The 24546-nt window shown below is 42.6% G+C and overlaps 2 protein-coding genes across 3 annotated transcripts in view; both read right to left on the reverse strand.

Moving 5' to 3' along the window:
* The window catches only part of LOC112229597 (myotubularin-related protein 11), a 33770-nt gene extending 21601 nt beyond the window's left edge, over window positions 1–12169 (reverse strand). The window contains exons 1-2 of one of the 2 annotated variants that reach the window (XM_024395537.2): window positions 12007–12169; window positions 2039–2108 (exon numbers count right to left, since the gene is read on the reverse strand). In XM_024395537.2, the coding sequence (XP_024251305.1) occupies window positions 2039–2102 (64 nt within the window). In that variant the 5' untranslated portion in view covers window positions 2103–2108; window positions 12007–12169. Of the gene's footprint in view, window positions 1–2038; window positions 2109–10564; window positions 11050–12006 lie in introns of those variants that run through there. The other variant, XM_024395531.2, reaches the window with a different exon arrangement.
* A 1994-nt stretch (window positions 12170–14163) lies between these two features.
* Window positions 14164–24546, reverse strand: part of LOC112229610 (OTU domain-containing protein 7B) — a 32169-nt gene continuing 21786 nt past the window's right edge. The window contains exons 4-12 of the mRNA XM_024395549.2: window positions 24259–24486; window positions 23966–24067; window positions 23407–23534; window positions 23197–23303; window positions 22852–22979; window positions 22566–22715; window positions 21685–21799; window positions 18887–18965; window positions 14164–17996 (exon numbers count right to left, since the gene is read on the reverse strand). Coding sequence (XP_024251317.1) covers window positions 16533–17996; window positions 18887–18965; window positions 21685–21799; window positions 22566–22715; window positions 22852–22979; window positions 23197–23303; window positions 23407–23534; window positions 23966–24067; window positions 24259–24486 — 2501 coding nt within the window. The 3' untranslated portion in view covers window positions 14164–16532. The remainder of the gene's footprint in view (window positions 17997–18886; window positions 18966–21684; window positions 21800–22565; window positions 22716–22851; window positions 22980–23196; window positions 23304–23406; window positions 23535–23965; window positions 24068–24258; window positions 24487–24546) is intronic.

Below are 24546 nucleotides of genomic sequence, written 5' to 3' on the forward strand. Positions count from 1 at the left end.
AAGTGCCTTTGTCGCTCTCTCTTTCTAACCCTCTCTCGCACACAAAAACACATGTACACACAGACTCACATATGCACGCAGACAAACACATACACATGCACAGACACTTTCATGCAAACACACATAAACACTGGAAAATCCCCACTGTGGCCATCTTTCTCTTTGTCCATTGGTGTTCTGCCAGTGGATTGAAAAACCTGAGAAATCGGCCAGAGAGAACACAGCTGCATGTGATATGAACCAAATGCTCCATTTTCAATTTCATTTGTGTCCAACCACAATTGTTCTCCATTTTGTTCCTATGTGTGTGCAGAGCAGACGTTTCTGGCCCTCTGCTAACCGATGGGAGAGAATAAGACAAATCGGTTGTACCAGAGCAGTGTCATGAGACGTCTGATGAAACAACACACAGCTTTGTTTTCCTGAACTTACAGGACGTTTTGGGGAATAGAAACGTATTCCCATTCAAAAATCCTATTCTCCCTAACCCTAAATATAACCCTAGCTTCAACCCCAAAACCTAGCACTTAAGCCTAAAATAGCATTTTAACTAAATTCAGGACATGAAAAAAGTTCTGACTTTCAAAATGTTTCTTGTTTTCCTTGTGGTCGTGATAATGTAGGAAAACATGTATACACACACACACACACACACACAGAGTGCACAGAGCTCTTCGCTACTTCTTTAGGTAGTGTGCTATCCAAACTGAGCTCATAAAGCATACAATTTATTCTTCAGAGATATTGACCTGCTCTTCTCTTGTCACTCAGCAAGGCCAGCAGTGACAGTCCAATGCTTGACACCAACCCAAATCCTGTGTAACATAAGCGCATGGATCAGGGGATTGTGGTTATGCTCTGAGGAGGGTCCTCAGATGAGGGTCCTCAGGCCCCTCACATTCAAAAGGTACACGATTTATCTATCTATCCACCCATAGCTGTTTGCGCTGCCCTGACCCATTCACCCCCTGGAGCCTGTTCTGGTTTCCCCTGTCCTGTGTCTGAGTGTTATCTGAGAATGTGATGAATGGCACGCAGGGTTGTATAGTATACAGTACACTGAGGCCTGGGACTGTTCTGACCGTCTGTGGGATGCTGCAACGTGAGCCCTTTCACCCAGTTTGCTTCCACAGATTCCCCATTCCCTTGCGTGGTGCCTCTGAAAGTGTGTGTAGCACATTTTTCAGAGCCGAAAGTCAGTTTCCAACATGAGAGAACTCCTTCGCAGAAACTATGACAGTGTTTCCCATTCGGATGAACCCTTTCTGCCTTAATGTGAGGCAGGTTTCCATGACCAGCTGTGTTTCAAATCTTCCATGACATAGAAAATTGGTCAACGAAAGGGAAGAAGAGGGATGTGAGAGCCGGAGAGAAAGAAAGACAGACAGAGACAGACAGACGGACAGCATGTCATAGTCACACGATAAAATTTTAAAAACTCAGAATGGGACCATAGTGATCCTCAGACAGACTGGGAGTGTCTGGAAAGAATGAGATAAAAACAGTTTCTGAATCAGACAAAAAAAGTGAATGAAGTGGATAGTGAGAGAGGAGGGACGGGGAGGGCTGTGTCTAGGTCAGCGGTACAAGGTGGAAGTGAGAGCTGAAAGTGAAAGGGACAAGGAAACACACACACTGCTCCCACAGAGGTGCTGTGAATAACTGCTGATATGAAACGGTAGAGATTAGCATGGTTCTGGAGGGGCCCTGGCCTGCCAACATTCCTGTTGGAAAGCTCATGCCACGCGGCGTGCTGCTGAAACTGAGATTATGACCAGGGGCAGAGGCCTACAGCACTGCTCTCCACAGCACACAGACACACTGTTCTCACAGAGGCTACATTACAGTAGCTTAGCACTAGGATTTAGTAAGAAAACAAGAGATATAGATGGGTGCCGTTTCAAAAGATGGACTTGCCTAAAGAGATGTGGCTGACACTGTGTTTTCAGACCCACATGTTATGATATGCGTATGGCTACTGTATTTCTGACATGGAAATAGCATCATATTCATCAGCGCTCTGCAGTCTGGGACTTACCTGGTAAGCAGCGCAGTCCAAACACATCTCTCCCCCGTGCGTTGACACCACTGTGACTCAGCATCCTCTCCTGTGGGGGGACAGAAAACAGACCTGGTGTTATTACTGCAACCTTTCAAAAATAATTAGAGAACAAACACTCATGTGATTTTGCTTCAACTCAAGATCTTCTTATTGACCACATTCCCCAAAACCATAGCCAATCCCACAATGCTCCATGTTGACTCTCAGTTTCCATGTTTTATTAGTTGTTTTGCTCTGTACTGTATGATTTGATGCGGTCTCGAAGTACTCCAGGCTGTTCTGCTAGCGGCATAATCCAATCCCATAGAACCACAGGTTGCTATTACCGGACTACTGGCTAGCTGCTAGAACATATGGGCCCATTTAACCTGAGCTCCCACCCCCCACAGAAGACCATTTACACAGGGTAGAAATCACACAATGCACAAGACATAGGCCTAGGCATTGAAAAAGGAACTGTTTGTTCTGGTAATGACCACTCAGGCGGTCCAGTATAGAAACATGGAGATTGCTTTGGACTGAGGTCAAAGTATACAATGAATCTTTCAAATCAAAATCAAATTTTATTTGTCACATACACATGGTTAGCAGATGTTAATGCGAGTGTAGCGAAATGCTTGTGCTTCTAGTTCCGACAATGCAGTAATAACCAACAAGTAATCTAACTAACAATTCCAAAACTACTGTCTTATACACAGTGTAAGGGGATAAAGAATATGTACATAAGGATATATGAATGAGTGATGGTACAGAGCAGCATAGGCAAGATACAGTAGATGGTATCGAGTACAGTATATACATATGAGATGAGTATGTAAACAAAGTGGCATAGTTAAAGTGGCTAGTGATACATGTATTACATAAGGATGCAGTCAATGATATAGAGTACAGTATATACGTATGCATATGAGATGAATAATGTAGGGTAAGTAACATTATATAAGGTAGCATTGTTTAAAGTGGCTAGTGATATATTTACATCATTTCCCATCAATTCCCATTATTAAAGTGGCTGGAGTTGAGTCAGTGTCAGTGTGTTGGCAGCAGCCACTCAATGTTAGTGGTGGCTGTTTAACAGTCTGATGGCCTTGAGATAGAAGCTGTTTTTCAGTCTCTCGGTCCTAGCTGTGATGCACCTGTACTGACCTCGCCTTCTGGATGATAGCGGGGTGAACAGGCAGTGGCTCGGGTGGTTGATGTCCTTGATGATCTTTATGGCCTTCCTGTAACATCGGGTGGTGTAGGTGTCCTGGAGGGCAGGTAGTTTGCCCCCGGTGATGCGTTGTGCAGACCTCACTACCCTCTGGAGAGCCTTACGGTTGAGGGCGGAGCAGTTGCCGTACCAGGCGGTGATACAGCCCGCCAGGATGCTCTCGATTGTGCATCTGTAGAAGTTTGTGAGTGCTTTTGGTGACAAGCCGAATTTCTTCAGCCTCCTGAGGTTGAAGAGGAGCTGCTGCGCCTTCTTCACGATGCTGTCTGTGTGAGTGGACCAATTCAGTTTGTCTGTGATGTGTATGCCGAGGAACTTAAAACTTGCTACCCTCTCCACTACTGTTCCATCGATGTGGATAGGGGGGTGTTCCCTCTGCTGTTTCCTGAAGTCCACAATCATCTCCTTCGTTTTGTTGACGTTGAGTGTGAGGTTTTTGAGGTCTTTATGGTACTGACTACTCACTCAGCAATTCTTCACTGCCTACAAGGCCGCTATTCACAATCATGTTACATTTTTGCACCAGTTTAGTCACATATTTCTTGGTAGAACGAACTAAAAACAACTTACTATAATGTGTGACAAATACTCTTAGGCTACTATAACTCTTGTGACACACACAATGTAGTGGTGAAGTGAACTGCGTGCGAACATGCTAATGAAAACGTATGGCACTCTTCTGGTTAACTTTAGATTGACAGTGGCTAAAACCTCAGGAGAGCGTTAAAACAAAGATAACCGTTGCTCCATCAAAAGGTTGTAAGTCCCACTCATTCATAGTGTAGCTGTTTGCCTTGTCTGTGAAACGCATATGCCCAACCGACCATATCAACAGAGGCCTAAACTCACGAGCACTCCACCAACATTAGCATGATGCTAGCATCATTTGGTTTTCAGCTTCTTTCCCATCATCAAATCTCACAGCTTTTAAATTCTTGCCTCAGAAAGCAAGTGCCAATTCTCAAGTGAAGTCATGTGGTTAATCAATTTTCCAAATTCATTGGCTGCAGTTAGTGTGAGAGAAACCCCAACCCCAAACTGCCAACCCCCCCTAACAAATACCTCAGAAACGGGCTAACAATCCTTACTTTCTCAAAACAGAAGATGAAGTCCTGGGTCATACCAAGACATCCTGGACAGGGTTATTGTTCCACCAATTTTATTGACTCAATCCTCCTCCCAAGACCTGAGTTAGCAGAAGGAAATGGTGGAAAAACAAGCCTGTTTTTAAATTACAAGGGAGAACACTAAAACTTTACAAGGTTATTGGTTTCTGCTTGCCAGCAGATCATTGTTCATTTTTGTTTTCATCTGGCTTTTCAAGTCATATGTTTATCCAGTGTTTCGGCACCAATTCCCCATGTATAAATAAAACATTCTGCATTCCTTGCTCTTTTTCAGAACTTATTTAGATATTTAGTTTAGTCTTGTTTTATTTATTTTTTTATCTGAAACTCAGTTCCTTGTATCAACCAATATTAACAAACGCTGTGTCTGTGCCTTGGGGTTATGTTATATTCCGAAAGTTCAGTAAACATATTTGGATTCCAACAGCTGAAATTCTCCAAACTGCTCCACCAGCTAAAACTACATTGGAGGCTGAGGAAGAAGAGAGCCCATCAAATAAAACTACAACAAAATGTGTCATAACAGGAAGAGGAACTGCACAAGGCAAGTCAGTTAAGAACAAATTCTTATTTTCAACGAGGGTCTAGAAACAGTGGGTTAACTGCCTTGTTCAGGGGCAGAACAACAGATTTGTACTTTGTCAGCTCGGGGATTTGAACTTGCAACCTTTCCGTTCCATGCTCTAACCACTAGGCTACCTTGCCGCCCCAATATGAGAGAAGGGCGAGGTGAAGTTGTCTAGATTAAAATGACTGGAACCCTAAATCAGTGAAGGAGAGGAAAAATCCCAAATTAGAGTCCAAATCCAATTCACCCCCCAAAATGAATAACCACATGTCCAGGCTCTGTTTCTGCTGATGTTTCACTCCTTGATTCTGCCTTAAGTATCTGGCTTCTGCGTGTGTACTACTCAATCAACTCTTTCCCTCCCTCCCTTTCTCCTCAGGGAGTGCAGCCAAGGCCCATTGCAGTTTCCATTGCTCATGGCTTCCCCTTGCTACTGCGACCAGACTTCTTCTACAGAGGAGAACATACCTCCTCTGCCCTAAAATAGACCAAACTTTACCGGAGGGAGGAAAGTGGCAGTCCAACACCACATAAACCTCACACTGTAGGGTTGAACAACGTCCCTCGCCAACAAGCACAACAAGGGGCCTGTGTGTAGCTCTGGTAGTTACATTTTTACTAGATAGATCATTACAACACATTGTTTTAACATGTGGTGCTGCTGTAGAGGGAGGTTAGCCTGTCGGTTCATGTGGTATTGTCAATTTCCTCACATCAATAAGCAGGTTTATGGCATTGTCGTAGGGGCTCTAAAAATATAAAACAAGGATGTGGGGTCTTTTCTCTAATCATGGACTCACTTTGAAGTGTTTTTACCTCTTGCCCCATTTGGAGCAACCCCTGAAACATAAACCAGACAAAAGTCGTCCTGAAACCCAAAACCGTTTCTGTCTAGCCGTGAGTCGTGGCTTTGCTTTAATGCCGCCTCTTTCGTTTGCTTTCAAGGAGCATCTACGACAGTGCAATACATTTCCTACAACATAGTCACATCACACACTTTATTATACAGAGCGAACAAAACCCCAAAGACAAAACAACGAAAGAGAACCCACAATGGAATAGACTACTGAGAATTCCACCTCGAAATGTACAAAAAACAAGGAAGGAAAGTGATTTAAACATATAGGAGAAAATATTATGAATGTTTTTAATGAATCGTGAATTCATATGCCATTATCCACTTTCCCTGCTTAAAAATGCAGCTTTGAACCACTAGCTTACTCTACAGCCTGCAGAAACAGTACTATAACTCTCCCTGTGGAATCTAATGTGCCCACTACCCTCCATATAAATGAAGGTAGAGGGACTATTTGTAGTACAGTGAGGGAAAAAAAGTATTTGATCCCCTGCTGATTTTGTACGTTTGCCCACTGACAAAGAAATGATCTGTCAATAATTTTAATGGTAGGTTTATTTGAGCAGTGAGAGACAGGATAACAACAAAAATCCAGAAAAACGCATGTCAAATGTTATAAATTGATTTGCATTTTAATGAGGGAAATAAGTATGACCCCCTCTCAACCAGAAATATTTGTGGCTCCCAGGTGTCTTTTATACAGGTAACGAGCTGAGATTAGGAGCACACTCTTAAAGGGAGTGCTCCTAATCTCAGTTTGTTACCTGTATAAAAGACACCTGTCCACAGAAGCAATCAATCAGATTACAAACTCTCCACCATGGCCAAGTCCAAAGAGCTCTCCAAGGATGTCAGGGACAAGATTGTAGACCTACACAAGGCTGGAATGGGCTATAAGACCATTGCCAAGCATCTTGGTGAGTAGGTGACAACAGTTGGTGTGATTATAGGCAAATGGAAGAAACACAAAATAACTGTCAATCTCCCTCGGCCTGGGGCTCCATGCAAGATCTCACCTCGTGGAGTTGCAATGATCATGAGAACGGTGAGGAATCGGCCCAGAACTACATGGGAGGATCTTGTCAATGATCTCAAGGCAGCTGGGACCATAGTCACCAAGAAAACAATTGGTAACACACTACGCCGTGAAGGACTGAAATCCTGCAGCGCCCGCAAGGTCCCCCTGCTCAAGAAACCACATATACATGCCCGTCTGAAGTTTGCCAGAGGACAACTGGTTGAAAGTGTTGTGGTCAGATGAGACCAAAATGGAGCTCTTTGGCATCAACTCAACTCACCGTGTTTGGAGGAGGAGGAATGCTGCCTATGACCCCAAGAACACCATCCCCACCGTCAAACATGGAGGTGGAAACATTATGCTTTGGGGTGTTTTTCTGCTAAGGTGACAGGACAACTTCACCGCATCAAAGGGACGATGGACGGGGCCATGTACCGTCAAATCTTGGGTGAGAACCTCCTTCCCTCAGCCAGGGCATTGAAAATGGGTCGTGGATGGGTATTCCAGCATGACAATGACCCAAAACACACAGCCAAGGCAATAAAGGAGTGGCTCGAGAAGAAGCACATTAAGGTCCGGGAGTGGCCTAGCCAGTCTCCAGACCTTAATCCCATAGAAAATCAGTGGAGGGAGCTGAAGGTTCGAGTTGCCAAACGTCAGCCTCGAAACCTTAATGACTTGGAGAAGATCTGCAAAGAGGAGTGGGACAAAATCCCTCCTGAGATGTGTGCAAACCTGGTGGCCAACTACAAGAAATGCCGGACCTCTGTGATTGCCAACAAGGGTTTTGCACCAAGTACTAAGTCATGTTTTGCAGGGGGTCAAATACCTATTTCCCTCATTAAAATGCAAATCAATTTATAACATTTTTGACATGTGTTTTTCTGAATTTTGTTGTTGTTATTGTGTCTCTCACTGTTCAAATAAACCTACCATTAAAATTATAGACTGATAATTTCTTTGTCAGTGGGCAAACATACAAAATCAGCAGGGGATCAAATACTTTTATCCCCTCACTGTAATGCCTATGGTGTCTTGGCCTTATATCATTATAACGACCTCCGTATAGACTTGGTCTGCAACAATCACTCGTTAACTGCCCTTAACGATAGTCGAAATGAGTTGTTCATGGTGGGACATTTTGTATTCAAATCCTCTTCTATATCCCTCTCCATTCAACTGTGTATAATCTAGTCCGAAGTAAACTGTTTGTATACTCAGTGATGCACTCGCTGTGAAAGTAAGGTTCAAAGTTAAATCAGAGGGTGTGTGTGTGGCACGTGTGTGTCAGAGGGTGTATCTGGCGATACATATTTCAAGCTTCTATTTGTCACTGTGCATGTGCATGTGTCAGTACGTTGCTTAAGTATGTCTATTTGTAGACTGTAAAAACAGGACAGGTTTCAATAACTCATGTTTTAAATGTGCTTCTTGTTTAACAAAAATGTGTGACTCTAGCAACTCATAAAATACAACTCCCACATTGGGTGTTGCCCAAAACAATCTAGACACTTGAAATGGACAGAAATAGGCTACTATCCTTGTTTCACGCTTTCCCTGGGGGATAGCAGTATCGGTTAATAATCACCCAATGGACGATCAATAAACCCTTGAAAACAAGCCTACATCTTGTTTACTAATGAGAGGCGGCATTGTTTTTGTTCAGTTTCTGCATGGGAAGCACTGCCAGTTCCATAGCTTGTTTCAGGATCTGAGGTCTTGGCCCTATGGGACTGGGTGTGTGTGAATACCATTTTGGCTCTCTTTTATGAGCCCTCCTGGATCTCATAGAGCTGAGCCCGCCTCTTACATTTTCACTACTGTGGCACTTGCATTGTGTTGTGTGGCTGACTGACTGCTTCCAGATTCCAGCCCATAGACGTATGTTCTAGCTAGCTGAGGAGCCAGCATGTGAACAATTCAGGGGAGGGGAAAGACAGAGTGTGAGAAAACAACCAGCCTGGAGTGTAATTATGAAAAGTAACATGCAAACCTCCTTATAACCCAATCAGTCTGCATGTGATGTGAAATGAATGGCAGAACTTTTCTTAACCTTATGCTATTTCTCAATGGTAACTAATTTGGTATTACTGTAAAATAGCCTACATACACAAGAGTTACAACACTATTCCACAAATGTAATTTAGTTCAGTATTGGGGTGCTGTAGCCTACTTACTAAATACAAAATGAGAGCGACAAAGGTTTCAAGTCCATAGACAACTCATTCCTAATTTCTATTCAGTGCGTTTCTAAACCTCAACACGTTAGTGGAAGTGAAACCAGAATGTGGAGGTGTATAACATTTTCAGGACATCACCATGTGTTTCTCTACAGCCACATTGCAAACTTCTATTTAAGATGGCTAAAATAAACTGCCGTCTCTGTTAGGCACTTATATTCATAATCAAATTCAAAACATCCTGCTCCTCAGGCTGTCATTTCCATGGCAACGGTCAGATGTTGCACTAATCACCACCACTCCACGTGAGCAGAAATGCCTGAGGGTGGAGTTGAGGCATCTTTTATTGTTTCCCCCTGCGGCTTCTCAAAATAACCATGGAGGAAGAGCTAAGCAGCACAGGGCGCACGAGCATAACATTTACAATTCGAAAGAATATCTAGGCTATGACATAAACCATCACTGTAATAATCAGTCCACCAATTTTCCCCAAGGTTCTTCGATTTAAATTGGTTTTAATTGTATTGGGCTTATAGACATGTCCCTCGCCCCGAATGTGCTCACATAGACACAGTCTTCCATGTAATGACGTCCAAAACTGTTGTCTCTCTTGTAAAGGAGGCAGCAATGCAGATTTACCAAGACTTTTCCAAAGACGGGCGTGACAAAGCACGTTGACTGACATACTGTAGGTAAAAGGTTGATCCCTCTGTGGTGGTATAACAGAGTTTAAGGTCCTGGATGATTGCTTCCTGGCCACCCAAGCTTAGAATCACATGAGGTGCTGCTGAAGAGTAGTTATGAGTGGTTTAAGAAAACAGGCATCGCTCTATGCATGATGATCCAGGGTATTAAATATATAGCCTAATCGCACTTGCTGAAGTCAATTCATATTCCCACATCTCATTCTTCTCATATAATACTGTACAGTATGCAACTGTACACTATGTGCCTGTAGTGTTTAAGTTTTGGTTTAGTCCATCAGCTCCAAAAAATATATATATTTCTCTAAATACATAAAACATATGGACATTCATAGCACATGCCATCATTTGGTATGGATAATAATTCATACAATCCAAGCAGGCAAAACTCAGTGCACACGTGCTGACTGCCTCTACCATATAGAAACATTGTACATAAAACAAAGAATGCTACGATGAACAGCTTGTATTTGTTGCTACATAAAAGGAAAACAACTCCCTCAGTCCCAGACAGTAAGAATAAAAGGCCTTCTGTCTGAAATGTAGGTTATCAAACCATGAAACTGTTTCCACAAGTAATACCGTCTTAAAATGTTTCATTGAATTCGATACAATGTGTCCAACTAATTTGACAATGTAACTAACCATTCTGAACACAGTAAAATATCTAGGTGGAATCTACACTCTACCTCTGTGTATATAGTCCACCAATGATCGAACAAAGTATTTCATTTTATTATTCTCATTGGTACCTAAAAAGTTAAGCCAGGGCAAGCTACATTTCAGGATATGAAGAAAATGAAACAGAATATTAAAACATTGCGTCGAAAGCCTACCTTTATATCTGGAACCATTTGTCTCACTTTGAACGTGGTTTTGGATCCCGTTAACATTTTGACGTCCAATATCCAACTCTCTCGGCACGAACTACAGAAAGTAAGCTATCAGACTTTAGTTAATTTACGGGGTTTTTCCGATGGCGAGAAGAAAAAATGCCTTTAATCGCTCCATGTCTTTTCCAGAAAAACATAAGAAACGGTCCACTTTCTTCGAATGTCAGCGAGTCCATGCATCACCGGTTTCGAGAACAGAGGTGGTCTCTGAATTACAAACTAATTTAGTTTATTTCACGTTTATCATTAGCGAAAGCACCCATGTCTGTACGCTACGGTGTAGAGCACGCCCCGCATAAATGTAGAGCCTGTCAGGAATATTTGCTTATAGGTTGTCAGTCACTGGTAAGGGGATGAAATGTATACCTCTGCTTGTCCCTTTTGCGTTCCATTTGTTGTTTCCCCTCACCATAGTTAAAACGACACACACCAGTGAAAAAAGCAAGTGCAGTAGAGCCTCTTAAAGGGCCAGCAGTGTAAAAAGCATCTAATAGGAATCCATTTTTTTGTTTTACCAGTAGTTTGTTCTTCACTAATGGTCCTGCAAATTAAGCCACAAGGTGTGCATGTTCGGTTCCTTCCTGCACTACCACACCTTATTCAGGTAATTAAGGTCTTGGTTAGTTGAATGAGGTGTCAAGAGCACTGGGACTAAAGCAGTTCAGTTCTTCAGGACTATGAAGAACGCAGTGGTGACATTTTGAATTTGGGGTTTACGAAAGGTGACCGTATGTAGAGCTTTTGAAGTAAGCCTAGTTTTATGGAAATGGTGATGGTTCAAATGGGCCAATTAATAGGTTGTTGAATACTGGCCTATACACAGATGCACGTATATTTCTAAATACAAGTGTTTTGCCTCCAATGCTACATTGTCATTTGTAACTGACAAACTGATTCGCTGAAATTAGAACTTTCGAAAACCACCTGAAATAAAAACGTGATATCATAGACAATCAGTCTAGTCCCATTAACTCATATAGATACTTCACATCAGCCGCATTATAACATTTTACAGGATCATACATTGTAAAATAGTTGTAAATCATTATACCCATTTTACTAATGCAGAATGAGTTGGATGCTGCATTTGTAGTATTCTGTAAAATGGCATTGTCACTAAGTGTTCAACTTCTCACCTACCTTGAGAATTTCAAACAAGAATGGAAGCAACGATGTAAACATAAGAAAAAGCCAAGAGGATGACTAAGCTTAAAGAGCACAGAAGCAATAAAAACAATACATCAAAATCTACATAAATTACCAGTAGTTTCAACCAGCATACAACTACATACAAAATAAAAGCCCTAAAAAAAAAATGTACCCATTTGTAGGCGTTAGTCTTATTAGTCTTAACAAAGGCAAGTGATGGATGAGTGATACAGTACCTGCAGTTGATCCTTTGATAAATGGCTGCTCTGTCATCAGAACTGACAATGTAGAAAGGTAGTACTGCAGTAATGCAGACAGATGCTATTGGAAGAATATTCCAGTGGGAATGTACTGCATAAATTCCTTTCGATGAGCAAATAGAAATTCCAAATGGATGAAGTACAGTCTGTCCCTCCTAACAGCCAGGTGGGGAGACCGTGTCCTTGTGATCGAGCTATAAATCCAAACCTCGTTCGACCACATGGGACCCTATTCAATATTAAATAAGGGTCTCCAATTTCTCTAATACATAGAACAGCTTCAGACAGTGTCGGCTGCATCATCTGGGTGAAAGTTACTTCTAATGTGTAACGCTGTGAACAGCTTTAGCTGTTAAGTCTCTCTTGCATGGTTGATTTGAGTGTTTCAACACAATTGATAATTGGACAATATAATCCAATAGTTTTACATTTATATCCACTGGCTGGCATTAGATGTTAGAGTCAATTTGTACATCGATTCATCTACAATGTAATCTCAGTTAACCCAGAACTAAAAATCGGTTGTCATTTGGTCAGATGATCGATAAATGTACTGGACTACGGTACTACTTATGTTTACATCGTCTGGCCACGAAAGATTATAAATCAACGGTATCACAATTACATCATCCTTAGATCAAGATAATACCAATTCTCACCTTTCATCCAACATTATTGTATATCCAATGAGCACATTGAAAAACAGAATCCCTTTTCTGTACATCTCTGGAATACCTACCATACATTTGTAACCCCCCAAAAAAAAAAAGAGTAAAACTTTTGGGATTGCCACCATGTTGTTGAAATACAATGAGAATTTATTCAAACAGTGCAACAACAAAAAAAAATGTAAAAATTAAATCAGATGTTCTTTCCATCCAGATTGCACTGTCACAGCCTCTCCTCTTCAAACATGAAAAGATGGAGAAAAAAAAAAAAAAAAAAAAAACTGGTCACAAAACCAGGACTGCCCAAATCAGCTCAAAATAATGCACAAATTTGGTTAAATGGATAGCCATTTACATGCAACAATTCCAGTCCCATGCAACTAAAGTATCCCATGTTCATGTTGCTGATGACTATTCTGTCCCATAGAAATGAGAGAAAATGTACAATAGAAAAATAATGGGTCAGTTACTTAGTAAAACAAATTCAAAGCCATCTTATTCCGAGAGAGGGATTGCAGCAAGAGTATAGGTTGAAAACACCAACAATCAAGTATTGAATCATTGCTGTAATGTGTTAGCATTGCATGGATTGGTGGTGAGAAATAAAAAATAAAATTCAAATTCAAATAAAAACAAACAAATAAAAGCCAGTCTGCTTGACACGTAAGAAAGAACATACTAAAAGTTTCTCAACTAAACATTCCAAAAGGAAGCTTCTGGAAAAAAAGAAAAAAAAGATTCTCACTATAAATATATATTCCCAAATCATATCGTCAGGTCAGCAAGAAGGAAACTAGTTTGCTAATGAGAAACCTTTGAGTTTAGGAGGCTCTTTTGTGATCAACCTTGACAGCCAAACTGTCCATTTTGGTGAATACTGACTCCTCCATAAACCCAGGTTATAAACTTATCTTCCACTAATTTTAGCATCCGTCTATAGATTATCTTTAAAAACATTGTAAAACTTTGGGTTTACAAAAATAACTTGAACATATACAACCTCAGTCATTTGTTTTTTATACAAAAATGTTTGCAGTCTAAGTCAAATGTTCAAGATGTTGTCTGTAAGCCATCCAATTCTTTAAAAATAAAATGTTGTTGATGTAAGCAAATATTATTACATTGGAAGGAGAGAAAGCACGCATACACCCATTTCTTAGTTAGCCATCATCTTTTCATTAAAGATGACCTGTTTGTGCCTTATGAGCTGCAATTTTTTGTTGCAAAATGGTTTCATACAGCGTAAGCGCACAAACACACGCACGCACCGCACCCCCCCCGTCACACAGAAATATTGTTTGGGATATAGCTTAATGGTATTGTGGGGAATGGTTGGTTCCAATTCAAGATGCACATGCCACCTCAAAGTCATGGAGCATTCCCTTGAAGGGTGACTATTTTGAGCCACATGTTTGAACTGCCTCTCAAAAGACAAGTTACTTAAAAAAGAGAGAAGAGTCCCTCATACCCTTGGCAAATTTTATTTTTTTAAATAAACTCAAATCTTAGTACCCATAAATTGTTCTCTTTTGTATTTTTGGTTAAGTTGAGCATGGAAACTTCCAGGAACATTGAATACATATACAAGAGCGCCATCCATTGGGCAAGGCAGTGAATTGCATACAGATATTCTCTCGCTATTGTGCTTCAAGTGAACAGATGTTTATAGAGTCAGGAAGATAGTCTTCCTCATGATTTTACATGGCTCATTGGTAATAACACGGCTTGGATGAGAAAGTGTTAATACATTGGTGATGAGAAAAACAAATCAATTCCTAATCTGCAAATCATTGAGTGTAACACGAGACCAAAACGGTATCTAAAAAAATGTGATATGTTCCAAACGCCAGAATTATTATTATTATTATTATTAATATATATATATTTTACATTTGATCTCTAAATCACATTGTTATGATCTTCGAAAATGACTCCATGTCTGGGTGCAAAATGAAAATATTTAAAAACAGGGGCTTTACACTGAGTAGGGTACAAAAATACCAGAAGAGAAACTGCAGCAAAAACGAGTATTGTACACCTGATGCACATTTTGTAAAACATACAAACAAGATTGTAATGCCACAAGGACAAGAGACTGAAAAAGGCAACTAGGAAATAGAGTTAAACCACAACACTGGCACCAAAAAGCTGTTCCCATGGTAACTGAATCCTTAGCCAAGGGGTTCTAGCCCATGCGTCTGCCTTCCTGCAAATAGAGGTGCAGTGTCTACAGTTCTGACATGACCTAAGGACAACATAACAGTCAGATACCTTCAAAACAGTAACAAAATGTCTACGGACATTAGGAAAGTGCTTGAATTTGTGCAGAGAGGTTAAGCGACGGGGGTCCGTCACTTGTTTGGAATCAACACAATGCCCTCAATTAGGACTTGAAGGGGAGTTGGGTTAAATAATCCAACTTGTTTTTAATTGTATCAATGGGGTGTCCATGTCAGGAATTTGGGGTTTGCCATAAGTAGGTATTCACGAAAAGTTATTCATATTTAGACTAAAGTAACACAGCCCTATGGACAAGATTCCATAAAATACCTGTTACCTTTCTCAGCCACAAGAGAAGCAGAGTTACAATGTTACAATGGACAGTGTCTTTTTCAACCAAAATGTGAACGTTCATCAGTTTAGCGTGTACTGATTACCTTGAGGTCTTGAGCTGAAAATGCGAGGGGAGTTGGTTTTGAATGCCGGTTTAGTAGTGTTGGATGACCTTAAATGTACCAGCATATTATTGAAATGCCTGATTTTCATGATGGATATAAAATGACAAAAACAAGCCAGGAACAGTAAGATTCTAGCAACCTTATTAAAAACTGTATATTAGCCATTCGGGAATATCTACCACAGTACTCCGCCATGTATGTTCTATAATTGATACTGGGAGACATCTAAAAATGGTAGATGTATAAAAATGGACTTGACTGACATCTGGACACAGTGGTGAATTTAGATTGGATGGCTACTTTGCCATAAAAGGCATCTTAAGGGTGGATAGGACTATCTGTTTTGCTTGTTATATTTGAGATGAACTTGAATAGAGGTCTGTTGCATTCTGGAACATTAGCAGCACCATTGAAGCCAGAACAGCAACCGCTGTAACATAATACTGTAGTTTCAATTTGCATTACAAGAGCGAGGACCAACGCAAAATAAACCCAACTACTCATCAGGAAAGAGCACTGTTCATTCCCAAGTCATACATGAGCACCCGGTAACAGTAATGCCCTGGGCTAGTCCGTCTGCATACATCTCTAACCCTCTGGTTGAAAAGACTAACAAGACATTGAAGGGTTGATTCGTATGTTAAAATACCACCAATTTACAGGGCCAAATATAGGTCGTCTCCACATATGGAGAAGAGTGATAATCAAGAAGTTTCTGGTTGTGCTTGTGCAGTGTTAGTTTGTGTATGTAATGTGAATGTCAGTGTGCGTGTATCGCCTGCCGTATACATTCTCTCCACCAGGAGGAGACAGCTGCAAGGCGACAAGGGGACAAAGTGGAGGAGAGCCTGCAGTTCTCACACACACACACACATACATACAGCCTGCATAAGAGCCACAACAAATGTAAGAGATGTGCACAGTCCTATTGTCTAACGCTCGCCACAGCCACAGCCCCTTTCTCTCCAGTCTCTGAAGTCACTGCACTGATCCTGTCCAGGACGCTCTCCACACACAGTGTTTCCTTTAGAGAAGGAGGTGATGCGATAAGAGGGCCAGGCTCTGTATCACCCTATAGCAAGAAACCTCATCCTCATCCTCATCCAGTTTCCTTGTGGTTGGTGGCCACAAAGCCAGTTCTGGTCAGTCCATCTGTTCAGAACCTGTGGATGGCTGGCTCCGTCTCCCTCCTCTTCAGCTCCTCTCGGTAGCAGCAGGAGCAGTAGTTGCCCGTCTCGGGGTGTCCGTAGTAGTTGCAGCTGGGCGTCCGGCAGCGGCTGGACAGGCCTCCGGCGCTGCCCAGGGAGTAGTGTCTGACCGGGAGAGGCCCGCTGCGAGGAACATCCAGGGCAGCGCGCAAGTCCCGGAATCCGTTAGTGTAGCCCCCACCTACAGGCTCTGAGGTGGGGTTGTCTGGAGGGTCGTGCTCAGGGAGGTATGAGGGTGCGAAAGAGGGGATGAGGCGAAAGGGGCTGAGGGGTACCGGTGCCTGCGGGGGGTGGTACTGGGGGTGAGGGGGGCCCTGCGCCATGGGGCAGTGGCGGGGGAGGGTGGCATAGGAAGGCAGCCCGGGATAAGACGAGGCTGGGGAGCCACCTGCAAGCTGGCGCCGCGTCTCCATGTAGCCGTGCATGTGTGGGTGCTGAGTGAGTGGGGCCGGGGAGGGCGGCTGGTCCATGAAGGTTGGCCGGGGGATGGGCACCACGCCGGAGTAGAGTGAGGGGTTGAATGAGGACGACTTGAGGTGGCTGAAGTTGGGCGGTGAGCTCTCAGCCGGCTCCTCTTTCGGTTCATAGGTGCGGTAGCCCACCTCTGTGCCTGCCGTTGCTTCCTTCTTGGGCTGCTGGATGCCATTGGTGCTTCCTTTCCGCTCTGCCTCTATCCGCTGCTGCTCCTGCTCTACCCGGAAGCGCTCCTCAGCATCAGACAAGTAGCGCTGGATCATCTCCTCCTGGAAGGGCTGGCGGTTGCTGGTGATGAGCAGGCCAGCGAAGATGAACTTCCTCTCGCCCTGCATGGCCGCCCGCAGGATGCTCAGGCTCGCCTTCACGTCGGCACTGTACTTATACGGGTCACTCTCGCTGCTGCCACCGCCCGTGCCATTCTGACGCTCACTGCCCGACGACGGCGAGCCCTTCCCAGAGTCCTCAGAGGCGTGGGCCGAAGGCGAGCTGTCCTTGCTGCCCTTCCGCCCCCTCAGCGAACTTTTCTTCTTCTCTGTGCCCTCCTGCTTGGCCCCGCCGCCTCCTGCATTCTTCCCCGTCATCAGCCCGCCCACGTTCTTTTTAAGCTTGCTGCCCAGGCTCTTGCCAAAGCTGCCCAGCTTGTTGGCCACAGAGTCAGCCCTTTTCTTGTCTTTGTCTTTCTCCTTCTTGGGCTTTTCCTTTCCCCCCGTACCCGTCGTCAATGTTGCCGAGCTGTTACTGGACGAGCTGGAGGAGGAGGAGCTGTTCTTAGTCGACACACCTCCACCTGCGCTGGCAGCCCCTGCTGTCGTCATTGCATCACCGTTGGAGCTGCTGCTGACCGACTCCTTGTCGGATTCTCCTGAGTCGGGAGGGGTGCGGGCGTCCTCTCCTGCAGAGGCGGTGGGGGACTCGGGCTGAGCCAAAGGTGCCTGCTGAAAGAACAGACACACCGATGATGAATTATAGAGAAATAAAAAAGAAACAGGGAGCGGGTGTGAGTGTGTGATGCAGAGAGCAACAGAGATTAAGAGCAGGAGTGAGAGGTGCAGATGACTCGGTTCAGAAAGCTTCTTTGCCATTTCTATAGATTCTATTGGAAAATATACATGCTGTAATTGGAGAGGGTGGGACCTACAATGAAGATAATGATGACACTAGTTCACACAATGGACAGTTATCAAAACGGTCCTCTCTGCCAAGCCCCATAACCGTGACAACCGAAGAGTTGTAACACCAACGTCCTCGTTTTTATTGGAAAGTCAGAATACCTCAGCTCTTCAACAGCGATCCGTCTATTGCTACTTCTCACTAGAGGTTAACGGTGAAATTGCCATGAGGTTGATATTCTTTCTAACTCCCAGCATTAGATTGGAATGCACGAAAAGGCCCCTCAAACCATTTAGTGTGAGGTCAATTTATGGGTGGTTTGTTTTCAACATGGGGTTTGTGAAGCAGAGGGAATGACTGCCGACTAGAACAAAACAGAAAATTACAACCCACATAATAACAGAAACCCACACAGTTATGTAACACAGTAAATAGCCTATCTACATTTTATATATCTCTCTTCATTTCAATTTAACCATCCATTACAACATGCTAAAAACGTAACCAGGTAGGTAACATATGATCTAAGCTTCACATTCACAAACAATTTAGAGGGGGTGTTCAGGTATGCTATTGTTACAAAATTATCTGCAACCACGGCTGAATCCAAACCGACAACTCAAATGGTCAGTCTCCCATTGACATCAATGCATGACTGAGGGAAGTGTGTTAAGAGTTAGGATTCCCCCTTAGCGAATGAGAAAAGGAAAGATACCTCACAGGGCAGGGGCAGCCAGGTGACAGTCATGTAGCTGTGTAGCAGCTGGAGCTTTGCCTCCAGGGACAGGGTCACACTGAGGGAGGAAGACACAGGTCAAAGTTCAAAACGGAGTGTGAAATCGCCTTGTCGTGCCCCTAACAGTAACACCATGTTGGGGGAAACATTTAGAGAAAGGGCTGCTTCCCAGAATATTACATGCATCATTTAGAGAAAGGGAAATAAGAACTAGGCTACATAAGTGATGTCTGGAAACATGACAGTTATTCAAACTAGGCTAATGGCGTGGCATCTGTTCAAGTCTTGAGGCCCAAACGGCTCACTTGAAACTATGTAACCTTCGATAATGGATAAATACTGTGTCAGAAATGTAGCCAACATGAATGCATAATTGTGTAGAGCTGAAATTCTAATTCCCCATACAAATGGTTCTATAATCCATTTGACAAACTATGTACAGTGCCTTCAGAAAGTATTCATACCCCTTGACTTATTCCACATTTTGTTGTGTTTCAGCCTGAATTCAAAATGGATTAAATAATCTCACCCATCCACACACAATACCTCAATGGTATACCCCACGTTTTTAGAAATGTTTGCCAATTTATTTCCGTAAAGTATTCACACCCGAGTCAATACATGTTAGAATCACCTTAGGCAGCGATTACATCCGTGAGTCTTTCTGGGTAGGTCTCTAAGAGCCTTGCACACCTGGATTGTACAATATTTGCACATTTTATTAGTTTATTCTTCAAGATCTGTCAAGTTGATTGTTGATCATTGATAGCCTTTTTCAAGTATTGCCATAGATATTCAAGCTGATTTAAGTCAAAACTGTAACTGACATTCAATGTTATCTTGGTAAGCAGCTCCAGTGTATATTTGGCCTTGTTTTAGGTTATTGTCCTGCTAAAAGGTGAATGCTAAAAGGTGAATTTCTCTACCAGTGTCTGTTGGAAAGCAAACTGAAGCAGGTTTTCCTCTAGGATTTTGCCTGTGCTTAGCTCTATTCTGTTTCTTTTTATCCTAAATAACTCAATTGTCCTTGCTGAATACCAGCATACCCATAACAGGATGCAGCCACCACCATGCTTGAAAATATGAAGAGCGGTACTCAGTGATGTGTTGTTGGATTTGCCACAAACATAATGCTTCGAATTCAGGACATAAAGTTCATTTCTTTGCAGTTTTACTTTAGTGCCTTTTTGTAAAATTTGTATTCTATATAGTCATCCTTCTTTTCACTCTGCAATTTAGTTTAGTATAAGGGAGTAGTGCTGAGAAATTAAATACAAGTTATTTTTTGTTTTTTTTAAATAACTAATTGTGTTGTTGGTTCAATTATTTGAAATCCATTTTTCCCCCGTGAGCACATTGCAGTTTCTCTAGAGATAAATCTGATCCATCCTGAACTGTGCGATGTAGTAGTGAGTTGTAGTTTCCAGCAGACAAATATTTTACATATTTTGGAACCTTAAATGTGGTAATTAACTACAATGACCATAATCCATTGCACATCTACTTTTCCTGTCTTTCTTTTATGCCTGCTACAGAAGAAACACAAATATTTGATTGTGATGGGACATAACTAACGAAGCAACAGCTGCTTTCTATCTCTACCTGAAAATACAGGAGTCATAAAAGTATGCCTTTGAAGAACTAAAACAAATTGGGATTTTGTCAGACAGCAGCTCTACAGAGATGAGGACTTCGAATGAAATAAAGCCATAAAACAAATGTAATATACACAACTGAAATATTACTAAAGTCATGTGAATAAATGATAAGCAGTAATGGACAGTCCACTACCATCATGGGTCTTTTATTCATTGTTTTATTCAACCCAAATAATCAAGACGTGATTATTTTTATATAATCAAACCAAAACGAACTAAAAAAGCACCAATCGCTCAGCACTATTGTGGAATAACTACAATGTTGTTGATCCGTCCTCAGTTCTGTCACAGCCATTAAACTTTTTGTTTTAAAGTCACCATTGGCCTCCTAGTGAAATCCCTGAGCGGTTTCCTTCTTCTCTGGCAACGGAGAAGTCACTGGGTGTATTGACAAACCATCCGAAGTGTAATTAATAACTTCACCATGCTCAAAGGGGTATTCAATGTCTGACTCTTTTTTTATAAAAGAAAAAAAATGTATCTACCATAAGGCGTTCTTCTTAGCAAGGCATTGAAAAATGTCCCTGGTCTTTGTGGTTGAATCTGTGTTTGAAATTCACTGCTCGACTAAGAGACCTAAGAGATAATTGTATGTGTGGGGTACAGAGATGAGGTAGTCATTCAAAAATCATGTTAAACACTATTATTGCAACATGTTTCCTCCTGAACTTATTTAGGGTTGCCATAACAAAGGGGTTGAATACTTACTGGCCAAAGACATTTTAACTTTTCATTTTTTTATTAATTAGTAAAAATTTATAAAAACATAATTCCGCTACAAAATGTAGAAAAAGTCAAGGAGTTTGAATGCTTTCTGAAGGTACTGTGTTAATTCCATTGAAGTTATTTTTGTACACCATTCCAGTTGAAACAACAGCAAATCTTAATCCTGTGGAATAAATATTCAGTTATTTTTATTTCAGGCTATTTCTGTATTCCCCCTTGTTCCAATCATAGAAGGCATTTAGAGCTAATCTCACTCTGACTGACGAGCATTTCTCTAATCTGGAGCAGGGGCCAATACAGGATATTAGGTCCTACGAGGACATAGTGACTGCGTGTGTGTTTTTGGAGGGGGTAATGCAGACCCAATTTGAAGTGCAATGAGTCAGAACATACCTTGCCAACATGACATTGTCCGTGTCATCCTTGCCCCATTCCCAGTCCTTCCCAGGGTCCACTGCAAAGTGTACAGGTAGCATTTTGTGTTCTGAGTCAGTGAGAGGGATCACAACTGTGGGGGAGAGGGAGCAAAAATGTTCAAAGTAAAATTAAAAGCATTCTTCAATCCAGCAATTGTCATTCAACAGATGCAAAGTACTAATTAAAGAGGGACCGTAATGGCCAATTTCTATGCCTCATTAAGAATGCAACTGAAAAGACTAGATTCGTGTCTTGGAGGCGTACTTTGATGTTGGTCATGGGGTGAGTTCGTAAACACTGGCAATCTACTCCAATTAGTACTCTGGTTTGAGAGACCCAGAGTGCAGAATAATTGAGGAATTTACAAATGACATACACCCAGTTGACATGTTTCAGTAAAGACGGGCTAAAAATGTTTTATTGTTACAGTCATTAACCCTTCTTGAAAAGAGAAGTCTAACCAGCTTTTCTAGGGTGAGTAAAATGGTCAGAGGGAGGTGTTCTCTCATTTGTGTCTGGAAGTAACTAACAAGCTAGCCAACTTCTGCGTGAGTGTTTGACTGATGTTGTGAGTTCAGAATGCTACTCTTCAGTCAGAGTGTCAAGTGAGTGATACTTTACAAACAAAACACTGTCAGTCAAGGGAATTACTTGAAACCAAAACTTCAAATATTACAAAGAAATCAGATGTCACAGGTACCCCTGTTAGTCCATTTTGGGACTATGATTGATGTGCAGTTCCTCTAATTTCGACCTTGGTGAGGTATAGTCTAATCGTGTGGTCCACTTCACTATGAAACGTGTTGGTTTTGTTGTAATAGGTAGCTAAGAGGAAGATGATGAACATGTAACATTACCTTGCTCTTTCGAGCCGTCCTTCTGCTCCATGGAGACGAGGGCAGAGAAGTGGGCCTGGTCGTACGCCAGCACTAAGGGCGAGCGATGGCACTTGGCAGCTGGCACCTCCAAGGGCAGATAGATCCCTCCGAATGGGATTGGGGCAAAAGCTGGCGAGGGAAGGAAGGAGGAGGAGAACAACATTCAGCATAAAACATCACAATCAGTTACAACACTAAAGTTCATAAAGTACAGCTTATGGATTCAAGGCGGCCAAATTGGTAATATCAAAATGTGTCACCTTACCCTCTCCTCCAGAGTCCCTGAGCATGGTGTCTGCCACCACTACTATGGGCCTCCTCAAGACATGGGCCAGGACAAACACATGGAACTCCTCCAGACTCTCGTACACAGGCTCCTCTGATGACTCCGTCCTGCACATAGGAAACGAACGGGGTCAGATCAGGAAACACGCAGGATGTGACATAGGTAGCCACTATCTAACATTTTCCTCTTACTATCTTAGTCTTTGTTCCAAAACAGAGGCTCATGATGGGCCATAACTCCATTTGGCATGCCTCAAACTTAATATAATAGTATACATACTTAACATAAATAATGCGTGCAAGAGGTGTCCGAGACAGGTCTTACCCATTGCTGCCATTGGTGCTGTAGTGTATCCTAGGTTCACTGGAGGCCAGTTTTAGCAGCTCATTCCACTCCTTCTGCCACTCCTCCTCTGTGTACACCAGACCAGACTGTGGACACACACACACTTCAATACACTGAAATGGAAGTTTAGGACTGTAAACAATCCCTTGGACTAAGTTTCACATGGATCCAACCTAGTGAATCCCCCACCTCTTTGTTCTGCAGGGTCTGCTGCCACCTCCACCTGCGTCTCAGCGACTCCCTCTCCTGGCCGTGGTCCATCAGTGCATACAGAGACTTCCGCAGCATCAGGTCACGGTCATGAAAGCCCCACATACCTGCAAGGCCATACAGGCACATAGTATAAACAACACCATCTCAAAGAAAGGAAAACCAGTGGTTACATCCAGTGGTTACATCCAAACCTTACTCAAGGCAAAAGGCAAGTTGTTTGATGTGGGAGTTGTGTTCTTAATTAGCTTAGTGTGCCATTATGGGCTGAAGCTTCAGGAATATCACAAATAAAGCCCAATTTCTAAGGATGGATTACAAGGCCTTTTAGCTACAATGCTTACACCTCAATTGGATCCTAATTAACTGCTCTGGGCTAAGCCTCTCCAGTAGGACACTGACGCTTAGCTATAATGTGTACCACAATTATTCAAGGGCTTACTTCAGCTAACAATGAAGCTCTTATCATTGATTGACATAGCAGAGTATGACCTAACACGTTAGATTTGGATCTTGTTTGAAAGGCTATGACACTCACCCAATGACGCTGCATGTAACAGGCAGTTTCCGTCCCCACTCGTCGCCAATGGCAATAGACTCTGACAGTTAGGTCCCACCCGTGTCCACCAATTGAGTCGGCCTTAATGTAAACAGAACAGGCACTCGCGGTTTCATTCACACTAAAAACAATTCAGCATGCACGTCTAGTACTGAGAAGCTATGGTGTAGACGGTCACCTACATGACACAATTAACAAGATTGCCTCAGAAGTGAATAAAGTCATTTATTTGTAATTGGTGGCAGCAGTGGGACCCGTGCAGTTAAACTCACCGGCGTGCTCTAGGGCCACCATCATAGATTGCTCGATGAGGTCCCTCTCGATGAAGCCACGAAAGTCGTCCCGGTACACGGTGAGGTCGGGCAGCTGGAATGTGCACAGAGGCGTGTCTAGAAGGGGCTCACTACTACAGTTGCCCGTACTGGAGACGTGTGACCGTGCCAGGGACACGATGGTAGAGCTGGCATGGGAGATGCCTCTCGATAGACGCTTCTCTGTGGCTGCGGAAGGAGGTACCACAAGAGAGAAAGAGGAGTTTGGGTTAGTTGTGGGAAGGGGGA

Source organism: Oncorhynchus tshawytscha, linkage group LG03 (assembly GCF_018296145.1).
Source record: "Oncorhynchus tshawytscha isolate Ot180627B linkage group LG03, Otsh_v2.0, whole genome shotgun sequence".
Lineage (NCBI taxonomy): Eukaryota > Metazoa > Chordata > Actinopteri > Salmoniformes > Salmonidae > Oncorhynchus > Oncorhynchus tshawytscha.